The sequence below is a fragment of the Aplysia californica genome, unplaced genomic scaffold, assembly GCF_000002075.1.
Source record: "Aplysia californica isolate F4 #8 unplaced genomic scaffold, AplCal3.0 scaffold00213, whole genome shotgun sequence".
NCBI classification, from domain to species: Eukaryota; Metazoa; Mollusca; class Gastropoda; order Aplysiida; family Aplysiidae; genus Aplysia; species Aplysia californica.
The window spans coordinates 681201-705028 of record NW_004797483.1 but is presented as its reverse complement, the minus strand read 5'-3'; the positions used below and the strand labels follow the sequence as shown (position 1 = coordinate 705028).

General features: G+C 40.9%; 1 protein-coding gene across 6 annotated transcripts in view; it reads right to left on the bottom strand.

Moving 5' to 3' along the window:
* Positions 1 to 8889: 8889 nt before the first annotated feature.
* Positions 8890 to 23828, bottom strand: part of LOC101854504 (mediator of RNA polymerase II transcription subunit 25) — a 39585-nt gene continuing 24646 nt past the window's right edge. Inside the window, exons 15-21 of one of the 6 annotated variants that reach the window (XM_035970041.1) lie at positions 19001 to 19094; positions 18348 to 18450; positions 17304 to 17478; positions 16267 to 16419; positions 14095 to 14217; positions 13142 to 13270; positions 8890 to 11453 (exon numbers count right to left, since the gene is read on the bottom strand). In XM_035970041.1, coding sequence (XP_035825934.1) covers positions 11247 to 11453; positions 13142 to 13270; positions 14095 to 14217; positions 16267 to 16419; positions 17304 to 17478; positions 18348 to 18450; positions 19001 to 19094 — 984 coding nt within the window. In that variant the 3' untranslated portion in view covers positions 8890 to 11246. Of the gene's footprint in view, positions 11487 to 13141; positions 13271 to 14094; positions 14218 to 16266; positions 16420 to 17303; positions 17479 to 18347; positions 18451 to 19000; positions 19095 to 23828 lie in introns of all 6 variants that reach the window. The other 5 variants (XM_035970042.1, XM_005099448.3, XM_035970040.1 and 2 more) reach the window with 5 other exon arrangements.

Here is a 23828-nt window from a genome sequence, read left to right as displayed (position 1 = left end):
TGCCATCACAATATGACAAAAAAACCGAAAGGGAGAAATTGGGAAGTGGCACTTTGCACTAGTGATTACCTTAGACGGGCGGCCGTTAGAGCAGTTTCGTCCGTTGTTATAATACTAAATGGAATACTTATCATATCACCCCAAAAATAATCTCTTTACAAAAATAAAAATAAAACGTAGATGTCTATCGTTCGTAGTAAGTATGCCAATCAACATAACAATTTAGATCAATTAAAGCTTGCTCACTTTCGTCGGCCAGTGTTAAAAACAGTCTAGCCCATTTATAAAATTGCCAATTCACACGTACATTTGTACGGCACTCCTTGTAGGCCACACAAACACACAGACACAGACTGCTCATTGTGAGACGGCGACACTACCCTGTCCCTACATTTCAGTGTAAGCTTGCAGGAGTCCTCCCCAAGACCGTCTAGACGTCGCCACGTGAGTCTGGGAATGAACCCACTCGTCTGGTGAACAGTTTTTAATAGGCATGCTACTGTCGTACTGACGAAAATAAGTTAAATGTTTCATATTTTTGTTGTATACTCTAAATCCCCTATTATTTTGTTTTAAACAAACTTTAAGCTAGCATCTTGGAACCTTAGTTTGCAGTGGCATTTATCAATGGGCGTTTGGAATCTGTTGATCAGCCAACTTTTAGACTCGCATTCAAATATCTGGGAAGATTAACAGCGATTCATTTTTTACAAAGGAAAGTGAACAAGCTATGTGAGTGTGAGGCACCTTCCACGGCGCCTCTCATGGCCAACCCGCCATAATTATAATATATAAGAACACATCTCAACGGAAAGACAGAAATTCGATAAAATAACATCTTCCCCCACAAGAAAATTGAATAAAACTCACATCGTAATGATGAACTGTCCCTTCTGATAAATTTATGGTGGGGCTGATGCTCATAATAAATTTCGCAGGTGATTACTAATGGTTATGCTTAATAGTCTTACGACTCTTCAGGAATTAAGAAAATGCTGTAAGAGACGGTGCATTATCATTACCTCTACACCTCATAGCAAATAAAGTCTTGTGGGGAAGAAGGGGGGGGGGGGGGGTATCGTATATAAAAAAAAAAGAATCTGTCAGGTGCAGACACTAAAGAAACCCAGTCATCCATGATTATAATTATTTTTGGGGAAGACCATCACGTGCCTTGCACTTTACTTCCAATTTCCTCACAAACAAAACTTCCTGCGTATCCTGGTTTCATGGACATTTATTTTTCTTGTCAGAGGATGAGACCTCTGAAAAACTTTTAAAATCTTGTTGACCCAGTGGGACAGTGTCTCAGAGGGGAGCATCCATGTCAAAGCTGTATACTTTGTTCATCATGTATAGGAGATATAAACGCATGAACGACTTTCCCAACGTTGTAGCACGTTGAACCCCATTTAAATTTGTGCTGATGTGTGCATGAATGAAAGCATGAGAATCTTTTCAAATACGGCATGTTTACTTGGTCTAGCAGGGGATCAAGGACTGGTGATGGGTCTCATTTAAATATCGAGAAATGCCCAAGCGTCTCAAACAGCTTCTCCCAATCCAGCCAACCGTACCTGCCCGTGTTGGTCCCTGTCCTCACTGACACGGCTCTGGCGAATGGCGAGTTGTTGGCGCCAACAAACCAACCCCCCCCCCCCCCCCCCCCCCGGTTTCTAAAGGGGTTAAAACAACAGGATGGGAGCAGGTGTGGCCCCACAAGGTGCAGGAGGCAGAACCCACCGAAGCGTGGTAGACGCTATGCTCCTCACTAACACACCCCTACTCTCCCTTGAGTGGGTGTCTATTCTGCCTAACACCTCTACTACTTTCATCAACACACCCTCTGTGGCTGAGAAGGTACCAGCCAGTTTGAGAGTGACTGGGTGCAGGGGATGGACCGAGCAGAATGCCTGACTTGCTTTCTGGCCGTGAAACCTCTTAGTAAAGGCACAACGACCCAGGACGTGACGATCCAATGGCTTTCCCACTTGGCCAATACCTCATGAAAGAGTAGAAAACCTTAGCCAGTAGCCATTGGTGGCGGGGAATGGGCAACGTGAACCCTACCGGAATTACACGGTCACAGGGCAGTTAGGTCTTTCCAGTCTCATGAAAACACCTAGTACCCTCCTATCCTCAACATGAATGGCCTCTTCTCAGGGTGGGCAGACAGTCCACAGACACCCCAGTCCACAACAACTTGGTCTAGCAGGCCTTGCCATTATAAACCTTTGGCGGATTTAAGCTGAGCTGTAGTCTATTCAACAAACAATAGGTCTGGAAAGGGGAGAATCACATCCCACGTCTTCAGCTCAATGACGAGCTTTTTAGTTTGAGCTGATGTTTGTCCTCAAAGTAGCCGATTTTTTGTCGTATTTTCATCAACCGCTTTGTTATGTCAATGGTTTGGCAATCCTTTTTTGTATATGCTCAGGTTTTTTATGTCGAGAAGGGTATCCGAGGAAAGAATCTTAAAAAACGTTTGATATATTTGAGAGAAATGTTATTACGATTTTTTCGATATAAAAATAGATGAAAGACACGAAACGGACACATTCAAATTCGATCAAAAGACGTTATTTTACTATTTCAGGCTGTATATTGGTTCACAATAATGCGTCTTCCGCTTAGTTTTTTTCCCCAAACAAACACTGAATCTACAAAACTAAAGACAAACATGTTTGGTAGAACAGCAAAGATAAGAAATAGTACAGTTACTAAACTAGAAAACAATTCACCAACATTCAAGCTTCCAATTTGACTTGTACACCCAGTTATGCAAGTGCGACAAACAAATTACATTACCAAGTAAAAAAGCAAAAAAAAAGTTGTACGTTTTCGGTAACATTAAAAAAATATTTAAAAATCTGAAATATATTTTTACCTCACAAAACAAGTTTCCAGAGGAAACGTAATAATCAAAAGACTGAGACTGAAAAACAAAGGTTTCCACTTAAATACACCAAAAAAAGTTATCAAATTAGCCCCAGAGATACATGGATAAGATATACGTGTACTTCAACTTTATGCAAATCCCCTTATAAGGCGTTAACAAGATTAAGAAATTAAGATTTATAGAAATTGCAGAATCGTCAGATTCATGAAAAGCCAAATTCAGAACTTTTTGTTTATCAGTTTCGTTTTGTTTTAGTTAGGGGTTACAGAGCTCTCAACTGCATACTTTTATATGAGCGCCAAAGGGTGGATGTCAACAGAGAAGTCCAAACGGGGAATCAGGCTTACTCTGCTCACCTCTCTAGCCTCAACAGCACAAAGTCTGCTTCGACTATCAAGGCACCCCGGAAGTAGCAGCCCACAAGAGGGTGACAAACATACAAAAGAAATTGAGGAAAAATGACTATAGTAAGGGTGAGGAAAGAAAAAGCAGCAGTTCCCACTGTGTTGTTCCGGCACAGTATGAACATGACATTGATAAATCAGCCCATTTACGATTCCACTGTGATTAAGAACATGTTAATAGTATCCCCCCTTTGGGAATGGCCTAAAGACGCTTCAGTCAATGGCACTGCGCGGGGGTAGGGGGGGGGGTGTCAAAATTCATTGTCCATCTGTGCCACTAGATTATTGAACCCCAGACGTTTTAACTTTCAAAAGACATTCCATACACTTGATCCGAGTTAAAATGCTGGTTAATGTATAATGGAAAAGGAAACCCCCCAAAAAAACCCATTGGGGTCCTTCTCCCTCAGAAAAAAATATAGACTAAAATTGACAAATTCCAGATAGGCACAAATTTAAAAAACCCCCAAAAAACAACCCCAAAAGAAAAACACCCCCCCCCCCCCCGAAAAAAACAAAACAACAAAAAACATCGGCAAAAATGTACAATATATATATATATACATCTTTAAACGTTTTGCCTCAGGTGGTTTGACCCACCTAAAATGCCAAGAAGCTAAAGGCTGAGACATACTTTTTTTCTTGCTTATTTTAAACTACGAATATTGCGCATTTTGATTCTTAAAAATAATAGTACGAATGCTTAAACTGTAATACACTTTAGCCAGCATCTGCAGCTTCTCAATGAGAAAATATGAAATGTGGAATGGTATAGATCTCACGCCCCAATCAACATTTTTAGGTTATTTAAGAGGCAGTCTACAGGTCATGTATATATATCCTTTTCAAAATTTTCTGAAAGATAAGATTAAACGGAGCGTTTTCTGACTATTTTTGGCAAAGCACAAAATTCCTTTGTTTGCAACCAGAGAACTGAAAGGGCTGGATGTAATTTCCCCATGCTTCGATGGGCATACCACTTTTATCATTAGATTATACAGCACCCTGCCAGGCGAGACTCTCGAGGTGAATCGCTGGGTCTAAAAACGCAATTTGTCTTGTTTTAATAGGCCCCAATGAACCCATAAAAGCAAAACTGCGCCCATTAAAGTCATTCACAAATTGCCTTTAAATATGAAACATGCTTGGCCGGACTTCAAAAGTGTGCGTGTCAAGAAATATGAAAAAAAAAAAAAATGAAAGTGTGATGTTGATGCATTGCTGACATTTATTAGTTCTGATTTTGTTTTTGTTTGGTTTTTTGTTTGTTTTTCTTTGTTTTTTTGGAGGGGGAGGCGACATGACTTCGCATTTTCCAAACTTTGGGTAACTGAAAGATCAAATCATCCACAAAAGGCACTGGGAGGGTTATATCTATATAGGGAACTCGGTCAACGTCTGATGACTGATCTCTTGAGTCCCATATTTGCCCTGAGCTCTTTTCCAGAAGACACACCCCTGCTAGACTCACACATTTTCGAAAACCCCGCAATCAGTCTAATTACTATTTATATAAAGCATCAATGATCAACTCTTATGAAATCTACGATAGCCCTCTCCCCTACTCACAAATTTACATAAACGTTTTGATTAAAAACGTGACAAGTTGTGGGATGGATTTACAGGTCCGACTAAAGTTTAGACAAGCACAGACGTTATCTTGCCAGTATGTTAGTGTTTTAGCGCCTACAAATGGCTGCTTGCACTATATGCTTCCAATAAAGTTGAGGTTGTTGCAGAAAGCTCTCAAGTCTGCTGGGGTAATAGTACAGATTGTGAAGCACATTGAGTTTGCTGTTGAGCGGTGATTTGCGCTATACAATTGTTTGCTATTATCATTTATCTCCCAGTTTTCACGATGTCATCCCATCACATAATTCTGTAACTTTTTGCGGTGACGAGTTAGCACCAGAATATTTCAGACACCATAATTTCTATGTTACTCTATAGGGAGTATTTAAATCTGGATATGTAAGAAAAGCAGAGTTACAAAAAGTTCAAGGTGAAGGGAACAAAGTAAAAACTAGAAAACTGTCGAGCGAGTAAGTAATCCTACTAAAAGTAACCCGAGTAGCCAAACACTGTACATGACTCATTATGAAATGACTGAAATTTCATCACCCCCCCCCCCCTCCCTCTCCTGGAAAAAAAGTGCGAGATAAGTTTTCAATCTCAATAATGTAAGAAAGTAAAAGGGCAGAGTTCATTTCAAACGCAAAACAAAGACAAAGAGCCCGGTTTTCCCCCAGGCCATCACACATATTTCTAAAGAGTGTTTAATGGGCAGAGCCTTGGGCACAGCCTCAGGAAAAAAAATAGAGACAGAAATTCAACAAAGACACAGCGTTGTTCTTGTTGTATCTGAAGTATAATGTCCCAATATACACAATGTAAGTCATCACAAAGGCAGAGCACTAGGCTCCTCATCGGGGCATAGACTAGCAGAGAAGAAATAAATGATTCAGAAGGGGCCAGAAAAACAAGAACGCCTCGAACCTCAAACGGTTTTGTGCGGCCAAGTAAGATCAAGATTCTACTGAGCTACAGTTTGTGCGCGACATCGGACTGGCTGTCTAGCTGCTGTCACAGAGAACGAGGAAGAAGATAAAGAACTTAGCTACAACGCCTGCTGCTGCACGATCTCTTGACATCACATACACACACAAAGAGACAGAGAGAGAGAGAGAGAGAGAGAGAGAGAGAGGGAGAGAGAGAGAGAGAGAGAGAGAGAGAGAGAGAGAGAGAGAGAGACAGACAGACAGACAGACAGACAGACAGACAGACAGACAGAGAGAGAGAAAGATAGAGACAGAGAGAGAGAGAAAGAAAGAGAGAGAGAGAGAGAGAGAGAGAGAGAGAGAGAGAGAGAGAGAGAGAGAGCATTAACTAAAAGAACAGTCCATAAAATAGTAATAAAACGTGATTTTGAGTGCATGCAAGCGTTTAATTTGACTGGCTAGTCCATTTAAGTTTACTATCTTACTCCCCATGGAAACATGTAATAACGCAACCTGTAGGGTATACACCACTAACATTCACACATTTCGTCTGAAATAATTGCTGAATAATCATTTGCTATGAGGCAATCGAAGAAGAATAAAAGGGGAAAAGTACTTTTTTCTGTAGAAGCAACAGCCCGTGTGACTCGGTTGAGAACTAACGAGCATAATTTTTGCTCTCCAGCCAACCTCATCGTTAGCTAGCTGAAAACGACTACATGTGCACATAAAACCTAGACGGCTGAACCGTTTTGCGGGAAGGGACTTCCGAGACACCGCGGAGTCCACGAAGCGTACATTAAACCACATCAACGTACGTCATGCCATGAGGAGAGAGCCTTCCAGCCGATCTGCAGCCCGTCACCACACACATACACACACCCACACGACACGGTGCGCTACTACAGGAACTGACCAGCACAGCCTAGCCACGCAGCCAAACAAAACCCAGGCACAACAAGAACAACAAAAACACATCCCGACCACCTCGCCGCCACAACCCACAGCTCAGACCATCACCCATGAAGGGGGAGAGGAAAAAAAGAAAGAAGTCAAGACACAATCACAGAAACCGTGAAGGCAAAGCTGCCGTCATTTTAAATGCAGTTTTTACAATTTTACAGGAGAGCCAACCCATCCCCCCCAAAAAATTTTTCTTAAAAATTAAATTAAAAAACAAAAACAAACGCAAAGCAACTAAACGTTGTTACCAATAAAATAACATTTGCTTTGAAGATAATAAGGAAGTTATCAAAATTGTATTCTCCTATAATATCGACTTGGGAAGTTTGCAATGAGTTTGTTTTCTTGGTAACAACATTCAGGTTTGTTGGGGGGGGGGGGGGGGGGGGGTTGTCCTCGCTCTCCTGTAAAATTGTAAAAAATGACAGCAGAAAAAGTAGCAATAGAATCCTGAATAAAAACAGAACCCACCCCAAAAATACAAAAGAAATTACAAAACAATTTCCTTCCCTGGTATAAAAAGAAAATGAAAAGAAAACTGCGGGTTTTAAAAAAAAGAAAATGATGAAGAAGAAGAGTGAAAAAGCTTCCCCGCCAAAGGTGCATGCATGACCTGTGTCCCAGTGCTGCCGTGCAGGCTCCAGTCCGCGACCCCGACCCCATCACCAGGAGATAGCAGGAAAAGAGAGAGATAGATACAGAGATAGAGAAAGGGAGATGGGAGAGGGAGAGAAAGAGGGGAGGGAGAGGGAGGGGAGAGAGAGGAGACAGAAAGAGGGGAGACAGAGAGAGGGGAGACAGAGAGAAAGAGAGAGAGAGAGAGGGGGGAGGAGGGAGAGAGAGAGGGGGGAGAAGGGAGGGAAAAATAGAGAGGGAAAGATAAAGATAGAGATAGATACAGAGATAGAGAGAGAGAGAGAGAGAGAGAGAGAGAGAGAGAGAGAGAGAGAGAGAGAGAGAGAGAGAGAGAGAGAGAGCGAGCCCCGTGCACCCAAAATAGCTTGTGGCGAAACAAGAGGAGCATACATACCGTGGTGGTACAAATAATGGTGGCCTGGGTAATACATTTGCTCCTCTAGAGAACAGGGCAGAGGGAGAGGGGCAGTGTGAGAGCTTCGAAGCAAGCAGTCCAGTCATACAATATACAAATAATGGTAGATCTAGGTGATCAATCTGGCGTCTACAACATCGTGGCCAATACAGAGGCCACAACACACCCTCATACTCGAACCCGCTCCTCTCTTATCTGTCGTATCCGCTTTTCTTCCATTTTGTGGGGAGGAAGTTAACAGAACCTTCATTCAGGGAAGAGTTTAACACGGTATGCTCTGGTCCCTGTCTTTTTCTTTCTCGCACAAGGGCGCACAGATTCACACATCCACTCACACACATGTATACATAGATCTACTTTACTTTTCCGATCCATCGGCTATTTGAGTTCTAGCCCTCCAGCCTAACATGAAAACAAATATGTGACACATAATACCTATGGTATATATATATATATATATAAGTACCTTCGCCACAACAGAACCAGCAACATAGCTAATCTTACACAAAGTTATATTGCTGTGCTGGACAAATGGCGACTTCTTTACAAACGCTGAAACTGACTTTACAAATAGCACTCTTAGATCTTCAGCTCAAACAGAGGAAGAGTCACTCTGGTATTTCTACTTATCAAATCATCATATTATGTGGGCTGGGCTATGAGCACACACATAGTACAAAAATCATACAGAAACTACAGCTTATGGGATTTGCTGCCAGCTTCTGGCTTCTAAACAAAAGCAATATAACACAGTACTGAGCGCTTTTAGCCGGTGCTGGGCAGATGCCATTATTTCAATACTGAGTCGATACTCCGGGCTTACCCTGGGTCTATACTTATACTGAATACTTTGCATGAAATTGGGAATAAAAAATAAATAACTGTAAACTGACAAAAAACATCACTATCCATAAACATAATAATAGTAATTATATATATATAGCAATAATTCTTTTTTAAAACAACCCAAAAACCTAGCTATAACAAATTATCTTACTACTAAAACAATAACAAATATAGGTCACAAAAAATGCAAATAAGACTAACCCCCACCCCTGAGCAAAGGACAATCTCAGAGGTTTCTTTTACAGCAAAAAATAAATCAGTAAAGTCTGGAATATAATTTCATAGCTAAAAAAATTTTTTTAAAACCCATCAAGCACGTCACACTCCACTAAGAAGCCCCTGCTACTAACTACTACTAACATCCTGAGGAGTGTTTGGTATCTACATCTGCCCAGCTCTGGCTTCTGGCTCCATACTGTGATGCAAGCACTAGCTCCACACGCTGCTTCAAAGTACATTTGGAATTTTGGTAGACTCCCAAGGTCTTTCGATGGCCAGGTTACAACATAATATTATATACTATGATACTACATACTGCAAGACCAGCATTGTGGGAGTTGCAGAGAAAAGATTCGGCGATTGAGTGGAATTGTGAACAAAATACTGGACACACTGATGACAGGGGAAAGACCAAACAAGCTGATGCAACAAGGAGAACCAATGATGAAAGTGGTGATACAATGATGACTGGTGAGTGACAGATGACATACAAAGGGCTCCTCTATAAAACCCACTATATGCCTCCTCGAAATTAAACTTAAAAGTTACCTCCTTTGCCCCCATCCTTGTTATAATATAAGCCACATCCGATTAATGCATTATCTTTGTTGCAAAATTCATTTTAAACCTTTTCCACAGAACTGGAAAGTTTTGATTACTATACTTCTCTTTTTGTGTAACAAGCACACGAACAACAAAGCACCACAATATCTTAAAGACTTTACTGAGTCATATATTACACTATCAAGACATTTGAGATCTTCAGATGTGAATCTCATGAGAATGTCCACTGACCTGACCATCAATGATTTATTTATAGAGGCAACAGCCATCCATGTCCAGGTGCTGTTTTAGCCGAGAATGTCCACTTTAAAGTCTAGCAAGTGGGGTGAAAGAGCTTTTTTTCTCCATTGTTACTAAAATTTGGAATTCTCTCCCAAAAGAAATGCTTATTATATTATTATAACATCAAAGAGAGAGAGAGAGTTTAAGAAAAATGTTAAGACACATTTGGCCATCACTATCATCTGCCTTGTGTGTGTTGTTAACTGGTCTCATAATGTGCATTTCTGTCTTTTGATTTATTAGTTGAGCAACAGCTCAGTTCTGCATTGCAGTTTGTAGAGCGTTCTAGGGATTAGGAGCTATATAAAGTCTCATTATTATTATTATTATTATCATTACATCTGCACTATTCACAGGTTTCTTTAAGTTCAAAAATTTTAGAGACATAGTGGGTCTTTAAATGGGCCAATATACAGGCAGACACAGATCCACATATGTACACATATATGGTGAACAGAAAACGAAGCAGCATGAGAAGACAGGCTCACAATATGACCCAGACAGACACTGGAACAGAACTGGAAAGCCATAACACTGAACTGGGGCACTATGAAAATAAACTCTCATTCTCCCAAGTTTTGTATTCTGATCATACCAAAACTAGTAGCTGACATTAATAATACTACTTCACCCATATCCTCATGAGGGGTGCAAAAACTTGGAAGGCTCCAGTTTCGTTCAAATGCCATGTACAGAAGTGAGAACGATCAACACACATGCATGACAACAGACTGATGAGCATAGACAAGAACCTCATTTGTGCAAAAATTTGATCCAGATCACTAACGCAGTAGCAATCAGGAGGCTCCAAAAAGTACTTTTAAAACAATAAATTAACTCTTTACGGATGAGTATTCTTTCTGGTCATTCGACATTTGCAGATACCTTGGTTTGAAGTATGACTTCTTTATTCATGCAAGTCTTTCAATTCTGTCTTCTTTATCTGAAGGCATACAACAATATGCATACTACGAAATACGCAAATTTGTGTTTCTAAATTGTATTTGATGGTTTGAAATGAGCCACAGCATCGCCTTTGGTCCGCTGCTGATTAGACATATGTGTCCACTAGAACTTTAAAGTGTTAATGAAAATCAATGGGCACTTAGGGCATACTATTGAGGTTCCAAGGCACACCTGATCACATGACTTAACACAGAGCTGAGAAATGAGAGGTTCTTTACAGTGAATCAGTACAACAAAAGTTAATTTTCACTTAATATTCAAAAATAAGAAAAGAATGGGACAGAATATAAAGTCTGGAAAAGGAGAGGGAGCAGACCACACCACAGCGGCCACCAACCATCCTCACAGAAACACACAGAGGCTCAGATCTCTCAGCACAAGGAGAAAGGACAAAGGGAACACAAGGCACTACATACAACAACCCATGTAAAGATAAATAAGAAGAAACTGAGCCAACTTGGGAACATCTGTGGAAACAGAAAAGAAAAAAAAAAATACAACCAAACAAATAAACAGAAAAAAAACAGAAAAAAACAAAAGAACCCTCACTACAATCACACCTGAGATGAAACCAAACTGAGAGAAAGCAAAGAGACCTCACCTAAGAACTGCTGTTGCTGAACTTGTGGCTGTTGTTGTTGCTGCTGCTGTTGTTGTTGCTGCTGCTGCTGCTGCTGTTGCTGCACCATGATCACCTTCTGGTCTACACCCTGCGTTTGCTGCTGCTGTTGCTGGAACTGCCTCTCTCTATTCTTGGCCGCCTGCAGATCATTGTGAAGGCTCTGGATTTGCAACTGAGGAGATGCATGTTAAACACAATGTCTGTCATTTCACCTTTAGGCCGGTCCCATGGTGGCTCTGTTGATCTGACCTGTAGCTCGCCTAGCGCGCGCCGTGCAAATTAACACATACATTACATGTGCTTGAGCAGTGTCGCTGTGTGGTCCATCTGTTATCAGCGGGGCTGCACGACGCGTCAGACGAGCTATTCAACAGTGTTGTAAAACACGTCTAGCACGCAGCCTCGCTTCGTGTTCATTTTCGACAGAAATTCTTCACAGGTCATCAAAATCAGCAAAAAGTAAGTATTAATAGGTGCTTTACTAATTAGATACTGATGCCAGCATCAACACTTGACCACAAAATCCCAAGAAATGCACTTTATCAAACATTAAAATTTCCAATCGAAAGGTTGAACTAGTTTCGACTGTTTGTTTATATTCATAGGCGTGAGTGCTTCTAGGCTAGAACCTACATCTAGATTGATAGTTTAGGAGTTGAGCTGATGCAAAGGTATGTCCCTAGAAAGGCCTAGATTCTAGATATAGACAATAATAATTTACATCTGATCCAGATCTAGATGTAGATTTAAAGCATTCACCTCAGAATCTATCTTGATCTAGACCTACACCTATCTAAATATCTGATGTGCAGTGTCCGTTGACTGATCTCGAAGCAAGGGCTTGATCTAGAAGCAAAGGTAGGTAAGGATGAAAGAATATAGTACCATATGAGGAGATTGGAATTTTGAAAGAGGAAAACAGACCAAAGAGCGAGGAGACAGGATTGAAGCAGAGAATGCCTATACAACTCTTACAAAGGGTTCCCACGGGTCTTTAGAAAAGTCCTTAATTCAAGTCCTTAGTTTTTGTCAAATCTAAATTAAGGATAAAAAGTCATTAATTTTTTACACCGGGTTGTCACGTCCTTATATAATAAAAGGTCTTTTAATTAGGCAATATTTGTCAAAATACGTCAGCCTGATACATCTACTGCTGTAAGCTGACAAAACACCTTTTAAAAAAATTTGGTGCCAACATTATTTTTACTTGCTAAACTGAAAGTCTGATCAGTAACTTTAGTTGTGTGGAAAAATCAAATTGAAACTGTAACTAGTTTTTGAATAAATTCATATTCAAATTTTGGAATCTTTCTATTTTTAAATAGTTTCGCTGACAAAAAATTTTTTTTCTCGAAACTGCAGTGAAAAAAAAAAGGCCTTTTGTCAGCTTATGGCAGTATACATGACACAATGATTTCTGCAAACTTCGCCCATATTATCTATATTACAACGAACACCATAAACTTTGCCCATTTTACCCATGTGATAGCGACCACCACAAACTTTAGTCCATCTTATGTGTGTGACAATGACTAAGATGAACTTTCCCCATTTTACCTACATTGCAGCAAAAAAAAAAAAAAAAACCCATTCTGACAGCACAGAAAACTGATCCATGTCATAAACAACAGTAGCTCATATTTAGTACACATACCATCTGCCCTCCCTCCCTCACCATTCCCCTTTTACGTCTACTGTCTTGGTTTTTAGCGTCCTTCTTGCCTCAACAACGTTCATAAAGACTTAAGGCGGGGAACATCACTGCCGTATGAGACTCTTTCTTTTTTTAAAAATGACTCTCGCTCCCTGTTCAGATCTCCCCCTTACCAGATTGGCTCTCCGCTGATCTTGCTGCTGTCCTGGCACCTGCTGCTGTTGCTGCGGCTGCGGGTTGGGCTGCTGCTGCTGGCTTGTCGGCTGCGCTTGCTGCTGCCCAGCACTGACCTGCATTGGCATCTGCCAGATGAAGAAACGCCAGGCTATAATTGTCGGCAAACCGTTTAGATGTAGTAAGTCCAAAATTATGAGACAGAAAATTTGTTTCGCATTATTTTAATCTGAGGTATTGGGAGCATGCACTCGTTAAATAATTCAAATTCTAAGTATTGAAAAAAAAGAGGAAAAAAAAAGATAAACAATGTGGACACAACTGTTACAACAACGGCCGGGAACGTTTTGTTTTTTTTCTCTCCTGAAACATTTTGCTTTCTGGACTTAAATCAATTAAACAAAACAGCTTGCTAATGAAATGTTTTAAGCTCTTAGCCATGCAGTTTACATTATTTAGGGAGTAGGCTACATCCCTGCAGAAAGTCAAACACACCTAAATAAAGCAACTTTCTCACTTGGAACTTGAACATAAAACCAGCACGAAATCTTGCTTACAGACTTTTTGAGGTTTTGTTTCTGGCGTGGCCTGCATGATCGACTCATTTCTATTTGAGGGACCTAACAAAGCTGATAAGTTTGGATGGATTTGTGCAAATCGTTGTACCGACTAAAGCTGACAATTTACCTGCTACATCTTTTGAATCCCCCCCCCCCCCCCCCCAAAAAAAAATAATTGGCTGCTCATTCCTAGGCTGCACATAACGGGTCCCTGTTACGTAAAAGCAATGGCGTGAACAAAATGCCCAGATGTTTAAAAATGGAAACAGAAGTAAATTGTTGTGTTTAACAATAAATATGATTAGGAGAAAAAAATGACCCCTCCCGGTTCAATCTACAAGGTTGCACTGTTTATAGACCTACATAGCCACATAGTCCAACCAGGAGCCTACCTGTGGCTGCATCATTCCTCCTGCACTGACTGCGGCGGCTTGCGAGGCCGCGACATTGCCTTGCATGGCTTGAGCCCCAGCAGCGGCAGCAGCGTTGGCCATGGCAGCGGGCCCTCCTTGATTCTGAAGAAGACGGAAATGTTTCTGGCTTAGTGAAACGGGTATGTGTAGCAGTCCAGTCTTACTAAACAAGGCTGACCAATGCTCTGCCCACTAGGGTTCACTCATGTCAAACCTTTCAATAATCCTCTGCCTACTCACTGTGAAAAACCAACCCCACACAAGGAGCCACTAAACACTATATACTTGCAGGCCATTTCTTGAAAAATTTGTGCAAAATTGAACCATTTTAATGCAGAGCGTTATTTTCATTACAGGGCTTCCATCCAGTGATTGCTTTCAAACAAATGTTTTTTTTTCTCTTTTGGCTCTATATCGAGTAATCACTTCATAATGAAAACTGAAGTGATGGCTAAAAAAAACCCTGAAAAAATGATCTACAAGAAACGATTGCCATCTTTTATTTCCTTCCCCTCAGACTGAAACAAAATAGTACACACAATTGTTCAGATATGGCCAGCATGTCTCAATGAGGTTACACAGAAGCAATTTTTTTAAAAACCTCTTGTCATAAATGGTCTGACAATGAACCTTAGCAGTCAGAGACTTTTCAAATTATAAATTCAATATGTCAAAAGGATTCATTTAAAACCACACAAAGTTTTTAAAAAAGTACAATCGAACCTGCCATGACAGCCACCTGTATAATACGGCCGCCTGTACAAACTGCCACTTTCCATTTTCTCCCTTGCGCTTTTTTCTATATAATTTAACTTGTGTAAAACGGTCACCTGTCCAACGTGGCCACTGCCACCTTATTTTATCAACCAACAGCCAAATTTACCTGCCTCAGGCAGCCAAGCGTGGTCACTCACTGCCCGATGCTTTGTCAAAAATTTTGAATTGGCCCCTGACGCTGTGGACGGGCTGTCATAATTCATTCACCTATCATTATTGTTAGTCCCTCCAATGAATGTTTACCCAAATTGACCAATAGGAAAGCCTAGAAATAAATTTTCAACTGCTAGTGAGAGTAGCATGATCCGTCATAACCTATAAGCTCGCCCACAACTCATGCACATATCGTGTGTGAGGCGACTTGTCACTGTTTTGTTTACCTAATCTGTAACAAAGTAACAATGGGCGTTGATATGAACTTGTGCCAGAAGTGTCGCTTGTTCTCCGAGTGGTGGCGACCTGTGTGTTTGTTTCACAATGGCACTCGGTCTTCATCGTCTTACTTAAATAATTTTTAGTCTATTTTACCATTGCACAAAATCATCAATAAAAAGAAAGTTAACCCCAAAAAACAAAAACAAACCAACAAAACAGCAACACAAAAAACCTTCCTCACACCACCAACACCCCTTTATCAAAAGAAAACAAAAACCCTTTTGAATTATCCTTGCGGCAGTCTAAAGCCAGAATTCAGCCCCTGTTTGGACCTCCGAAGAGTTTGCTTTCTTCATTTTGATCAGTCCCGCCGAAGACGGCCACCTGTTTTATACTGCCAATTTTCTCCATGACAATGGGTGGCCGTTTTACACAGGTTTGACTGTATACGCAAGGTCGATACATTTATGGTGGAGGTACAACGCAACAAGAGAAAGCCCTAAATAATCGTATCCACTATTTCATCACTGTTGAAAATATTCACGAAGAATTACCTGTTCTACAACACAGTTCTAGGGCTACAACACACTAGGAGTCGCACATCATCCCATTAAACAATATTGGACAGCATTTAATTTTGATTTATTTGTCACCCACAGAAATGCCATAGTCAATCATTAAATATGGCAAGTGTATTTCTGACTCCTGACAGAACTCGGCTGTCACCATTTCTTCTCAGTCAGAGCTATAAGATTAGATAAGATAATACTTTATTATCCCAGAGGGAAATTTTTCTTGGCAGTACAGGACCGTAAAAACACATGCAGGTATACATTAAAAACATTTTATCATATATTACTCTCATTAAAATTCTATATGAAAAGAGACCTAACGAACTGGAACTGTGTTATAACTGACATTTTGCACCCCCCCCTTCCTCCTCGCTCTCCCCTTCTCAAGCATTGCAAAAGGCAGAAAGAGCTGATTTTCTCGACCCACCTTCAAGCGGTAGTGTGCTACCACTTTCTTGATGCCATTCATGATGCCGTTCTGGTCGTTGGGGATGAGGCCGATTAGAGACTTCTTCTTGCCGCTGTACATCACCAAGATGATCTTGGTATCTGACTGAGGCGGGAAGCGAACGCAACCTGCCTGCAAGGGACAAAGCCAGAACAAATTTCACAGCACTCCCAAATGAGAAGAGTATGTGTAGCTAACAGTGAGTCAAAAAAATGTTCTAACAAACTCAATAAAGAAGGAGAGATAAGGACGACGGATGTTTGATAGGAAAGAAGGAACAAATGTGAGTCAGACTATTAAAAGTCCCAGAGTCCAACTTATGCTCACACTTGCATTATTCTTTCTTGCATTCTTTAACACAAACACAATGTGATATTCTATCAAACAAATGCTTAAGAAACCGTTCCCTCTTAAGGACCTGCTGCACTGTATCAAGCAACAGCCTCTTCATAATAAGCTTTAGAACTGGATTTTGGCATTCTAATTTTTGGTCGAGCACAAAGTGTATTTAAGATAATTCAAGATATCGATTATTTCTGATCCCTGTTCCTCCCCCAGGCAACCTTGCTTGGACCCATCAATCAAATAATGTTAATAAATGTTAAAATTAGCGATGTGTCTAAGAAACTACCTCTCCATGGTACATTGCGGATCTAACACCCCTTTCAACACTGCAGCACTATAGTACTATCGTGAGCAGGTTATCAGGGGTGTCATCTGGCAACGCAAAAAAGATCCTGAGTTTTTCGGACGCCATGGAAATGTTTGGGCAGAGATTCAAAATTTATGGATCATTTTGTCTAATAAATCCTGTATCAGGACTATTTTCTTGGCGATCAGACGGCACATTATTTTAGGAATCCAGCTTTCCCGATTTATTTGGAAAATTGGCATCTTTGAATTATAAAATAGCATTCCACCAGCTGTGGTACAAACTGACCAACCCACGCAGACCAAGGTCAAATTGTAAGGACACAAAAGTAGTAAAAACTTAAAATATGATCATGGATACGTACGAAACCATTGCTCATGAGCATGTAGAGATTGCCAAGTGCCTCATTGTTGGGACTGGTGTTGACTGGAAAATGAAACAAAACCTGGCGCGAGTTCTTGCACAGGTGCTGCACACTGGACAACATGCGCTGCGGCAAAAGCTGAATGGTCAGTTTCTGTGGCCAGTCTCCTGTGTTGCTGTTAGGAGAAAAGCAAAAAGAAATACAAAATTCGTTGGGCTGAGGTACTATATGGTTGGTTGAGTGCCCTTTTCAACACTGAAAGGTCACTTAAGGTGGACCTGAGAGAGTAATTTTAGTTTAGTAAGTAAGGTTTTACGGCGCTCGCAACTTCATAAGGCCATAAGAGCGCCAAGGGGTGATAAGGTAGGTGTTTAACAATGCTCGCAACTGCATAAGGTCATATCCAAGGGGTGGATGTCAACAGAGAAGTCTAAACGGGGAATCAGGCTTACTCTGCTCACCTCTCAAGCCTCAACTGCACAGTCTGCTTCGACTATCAAGGCACCCCGGAAATAGAAGTTCACAATAGAGCGACAAACATTCAAAAGAAGTGGAGGAAAAATGACGATAGTAAGGATGAGGAAAGAAAAAGCAGCAGTTCCTCCTATGTTTTTCCGGCACTGTATGACAGGACATTGATAAATCAGCCCATTTACAATTCTACTGCGGATAAGAACATGTTAATACCCCCCTTTGGGAATGGCTTAAAGAAACTTCAGTCAGTAGCACTGCCCTCGGGGGAGGGGGGGGGGGATGATGAGAGAGTAAGGAAAGTAAACAAGCTACGACAAATCTCACAGTTAAGGACACATGAGCACTGAAATTTCAGAAAATTCTAGTTTCCAGAAAGGTCTACAACAGCAGTAAGCCTACAGATAGCCTCACAAACTCATAAGTAAAAAAAAAAAAAAAGAAAACGGAAGAAAAAAACGGGAAATGAAAATGAAGGTCATTAGGGAAATCAGGCTCGGGGAAACCGATTATGAAAATTTAAAGGGGGAAAAAGAAAAAAGAGGGTTTGAAGTTATCAGGAGTGCAACTTACATGTCAGCATCCTGCATCTCGATGTAGACATTGCAGTTGAGTAAGAAATTGACATTTTGCTGATTCGCTGCCTGGGCATTACGGTCCTGATATTCCATGGTGCCTGGAAAGGGCAATGGGGAAACATGACACACAGAAACATTGTACACATTTGGTTTTCTCATTTGCATAAAATAATTCTAAAAAATATTCCACAAATATTTTAGGAAAACGGTTGTTTTAGGCAAGAAAGTTTAGAAAAAGAACTTTCCCGAAAACAGTCCCACCACCTATTTGACTATGCTTATCTGTGTAAGTCATAGAAAAGTAGCTAGACGTGAACGCCAACTAATATCTTTCATTCCCCACCAGTATTCTTTTGCCATTCCACCTGCGCGTTTAAAATGGATGACAAATCACTACCTCAGAATGACAAAGTTCTATCAGACATTTTTGGTCGTTTTGAGCTGTTAAGACCATGAGGTCAAAACCAAATGTTCTATCTGCTCTGCCAAACTCATAAGATTATTCAGAGTCATTATCAAGATATTCAAAGAATTGCATTCAAAAGAGCTGGACATAGTGAGAAACTCAACATTTTTTACCTCAAACTTCTCAAAACTAGATACTGAGCACATAGAACTGTAATTGTACTGTAGCGAAATGAAACCAACCTGTCCATATGACTCTTTTCTCCCTGGGTCCAGGGACCATGGGCAACTGGCCGTGCTGCTGACCCATGCCCTGTGCATCAGGCATGTATCCCTGCTGTGGTGGACACACCATGACCATAGGGGGGAGGGGAAGGGGAGAAGAAGAAAATGAAAAATGTTAGCAGACCGAATGCACATCTTATATAGAGAGATAATAAGTTTTAGGGGTGATGGGGATGGGGGAAAGGACAAAATGAAAAATGTTAGCAGACAGAATGCACATCTTATATACAGAGAGTGAGACGATAAGTTTAACAGCTCTTCCAACATAAAACGGTCATATAAGTGCTGACAATTACAAGTGTTACTGAAGAGCAGCATACAAAGAACAAAATAAGAGATACGGACGATACATATATGATAGGAAAGAAGGAGCAAACTACACTAGAGCACCTGCCAGCCACCCACCATCTTATTTATAGAGAGAGAACTAAATACAATCACTGAGTAGTAAAGTCTGAGTTTGAGTAAAGATAAGCACATTGACACAGTAACGGTAATATAGCGCAGGGGGGAAAAAAGACATCAGCAGAAACAATAGACAGAGAGACAAAAAGTAGGATCCACCAGTAGCTACCTCGAACTCCAATCATCCACTGATTAGTAAAAACAAATCCATAAATGAAACAATAAATGTAACACAGGATAATTACACAAATGTTAAAAGGCAAGAAACAAAAGGGCAAGAAACAAGAAGTAGAATAGACTTTTGTCAAGAAAAACTGAGCTTCGACACCTTAAAAACAAAAATGATAGCCAAGAGCGAAACAAAATACCAGTAGTACATGTTGAACTTAATGTCCTTTCAAGAAAACATAAAGATACACAAATGGGGACAACAGCATGAGAATCCCCAAGTCACCTGCCATAGTACTCAGTAATTTTAAGTTTTTAGTTTTTAAGTTTTAGTAGAGTTTTTAGGGCGCCTCGCAACTGCATATGGTCATACGAGCGCCAAGGGTGGATGTCAACAGAGCAGTCCATAAAGGGAATATGGCTTATTCTGCTCACCTCTCAAGCTTCAACAGCACAAACTATCAAGGCACCCCACCCTGGAAATAGCGGGTCGCAAGAGGGTGACAAACATACAAAAGAAGTAGAGGAAAAAAAGATGATAGTAAGGACTAGGAAAGAAAAAGCAGCAGTTCAGGAACAGTTAGGAGCATGACATTGATGAATCAGCCCGTTTACAATTCTACTGCTCAAAAGAACATGTTAATGTCCCCCCTTTGAGAATGGCCTAAAGACATTTCAGTCAGTAGCACCACCGCGGGGGGGGGGGGGGGTAAACTTTCAGTTTGAGCTCTATCTGTAAATTACTGAATACTGTGACCTGAGGATTTTCATCTGTTTTATGCCGGAAGCCTTTCAGCTTAAGAAAGTGTTTTTATCAGCGGTATGTCATTTCTTCAGCACTTTCTTATAATAAATGGACAGTTAGTGTTAGTGGGCTTTCTGAGAGAAAAAGAGAGGAGGAAAAAGTCAAGTGACAAAGAGATTTGAGAAAGGACACAGTTTGTTCATGTCAAGAAGTACATCAACATAGCAATAATTACTACAGGAGAAAATCAAGACAGACAGAGAGAAAGCACAGAGGGAAGACATCATCAGACAGAGACAATATGACGAAACCATTCTCAAAACCTCTACTAAAAGCACGTAAACAGCTACGTTTGGCAAAAACGAACACATCATGATGTGCTCTTTGATCCAATGTGAGAAACAGTACCCTGTGTGAGCATGAGAAAGTTGCAGCCCACTGTCTGCGGCACATTACAATCACATTTTCCACACATACGCCCTTTTCTTCCACAATGCGAAGATGCTTTGTACTGTTTTGATAACAATTATGTCTACACACTAAAAGTCTAACAGACAAATCTGCTACATAAACATCAAATTTCTGACACTGAAAAGCATACATAAGAACAAACTGAAAAAAAAAAAGCACAAAAAAACAAAAACCCCAAACCAAAAACAAACCAAACAGGGGTTAACACACAGAACAGGGAGGGATGGTGACATTGGTGTCAAGCAAATCATTCACAGATGTGATTTTCTAGCAATGTTGCAAAACATTGACAGGTTAATAAAGAGAAGATCACAACTGTGGTGGGAGGTGACTATAGAATTATGTCAGATAATCGCTCTTGATGCCTGAGAGAGGAGGAGGAAGGACGGATGGTGGGACACTTGAAACAGTGATGTATCTAGCTAGGTGTTGGGGGATGGAGGGGGGAGAGGGGGTGAGGTTGTATGTGAGGGGTAGTGTTGGGGGTAGTAAAGGGTGAGGGAGACCTTTTTCATTCAAGCGATCAATCCCAGACAGGAGAAGAGGAAGAGGCCGGGAAGCGTGGACAGAGTGAGTCGGTGCATGAGTCGTATCTGTCTGTCTGTTGACACGTGAAGACACAGAGAGAGTAGACAGCACCTGCTGCGGCGGGAACTGCTGTTGCTGTTGCGACTGCGGCGTCTGGGCAGGCTGCTGGCCCTGCTGCTGCGACATGCCCATCACCCCGGCCGACGGAGGCATCATGCCAGGAGGATTTTGCGGGCCGCTGGTTTGTATCATGGCCGGGTTTTGCGATGGCCCACCAGCCTGCATCATGGCCGGGTTTTGCGGCGGCTGGGGCCCGCCGGCCTGCATCATGCTGGGGTTTTGCGGGACTCCCGTTTGCATCATGGCCGGGTTCTGTGGCATGCCCATTGCCATCATGGCAGGGTTCTGCGGGGCTCCAGGCTGCATGTTAGCCATAGCCTGTGAGCTCAGCAAGTTAGCCTAGTAGTGAAACAAAACACGGGGGGCCCAGGTTGGGGGGAAATTATAAAACAAAGCAAAACACAACGGAATGCATGGTAAACTCCAGAAAACATGCAAGTCTAACTAGGAAAAATAAACTCAACTGGTTATAAAGGGAAAAAATTGGAGGAAAAAAACAATGTAAAAAAAAACAAGCTAACGAGGTTGAATCCAAATAGCCAAAAGGCAGTCTAATATCAAACATGACAGTACAATGCAAATCAGAACTGATAACAAATTTTAAAAACGCTACTCATTATTTTCCTGGTGCGAGCTCTTGAAGCAAGAAAGCGGAACAAATCAAAGTGGAGGCTTACAACAGGTCACCACAGTTAAAAGTCCATATATTATTATTATCACAAGAAACTTCCTTTTTTTCTTGTAGGGGGTTCATGCCCTTATCTATACAATTTAGATTAGATAAATTAGGAGGCTCTTTGAGTAAAGAGAAGCACATCAACTCCATAGTAACCATCTAGCACAGGGGAAAAAACAAGACAGATAAGAGAGGAAAAACTGAGTGAAAGAAAAGAAATAGGGCTTTCTTGTGGTGCCCTCCAAACACTCACATCAAGCTCTGACAGAGCTGTAGAGACTGGTTTTACGTTAAAATCATAAATACAAACATGAACAGTACATCAGAGAAGGTACTCTAAAATTAGGACAAAAGAGCATGTAAACTAGGGAAGATAAGAGAATTCCCTGGCTGCCCACCCCATGATTCTGCAAGCATGGACCAAAAAAACCCAACTGGCAATCATTCCTTGTTGTTATCCAATTCACAAAGAAAACCTGGCACATCACTAATTCATCATGGGGGGGGAACATACACTATGTGGGTGTTTATTTTATGTCCTATGATGATAGTATGTGGGGCCAATCAGGCCATAGCGAGAAAAAAGGATAAAATCACCTTATCAGAAATTCTCAAGACTACGCTACTGGCATACAAAACAAAGGTCTTTCCCAGGCTTCCATCCAAAACCCTAACTGGCAACGTGACATAATTATGCACAATGTAACTAAACCTGAGCCACTAGTACATACATGCTAAAACAGTCAGAACAGAGGAATCCTAGACGGGGATGAGGGCTCACACACCAGTCATGCAACACACCAACTGTACAGCTATAAAAGAATGCGTTCCATTGACGGCACACAGCATTGTCTAGTATGATCCATTCTGTTATATTTCGGTGAGGTTAATAAAAATATGAGGCACAAATTGACAAAGCTGAGAGTGCAGACGGAAAATTTCTCAAACTCAAATTTAAAAAGGCATGTCAATGACTTGAACTACAGTTGTTTGCACTGTAATCTAGCAAATTATGAGATGATGTTATAGCCTGCTCATGGAAGGGACTCCAAAGAGTGCTAAATCTGGACACCAAAAAGCAAAAGAAAATACAGGGTGATCCCAAAAAAAATCTGTGCACCTTGTTTAGTAAATATCTTCCTCCATACTGAAGTTTTGCATTTCAGATTTGTGTCATTTCTTCAGCACTTTCTTATAATAAATGGACAGTTAGTGTAAGTGGGCTTTCTGAGAGAAAAAGAGACGAGGAAAAAGTCAAGTGACAAAGAGATTTGAGAAAGGACACAGTTTGTTCAGGTCAAGAAGTACATCAACATAGCAATAATTACTACAGGAGAAAATCAAGACAGACAGAGAGAAAGCACAGAGGGAAGACATCATCAGACAGAGACAATATGACGAAACCATTCTCAAAACCTCTACTAAAAGCACGTAAACAGCTACGTTTGGCAAAAACGAACACATCATGATGTGCTCTTTGATCCAATGTGAGAAACAGTACCCTGTGTGAGCATGAGAAAGTTGCAGCCCACTGTCTGCGGCACATTACATTCACATTTTCCACACATACGCCCCTTTCTTCCACAATGCGAAGATGCTTTGTACTGTTTTGATAACAATTATGTCTACACACTAAAAGTCTAACAGACAAATCTGCTACATAAACATCAAAT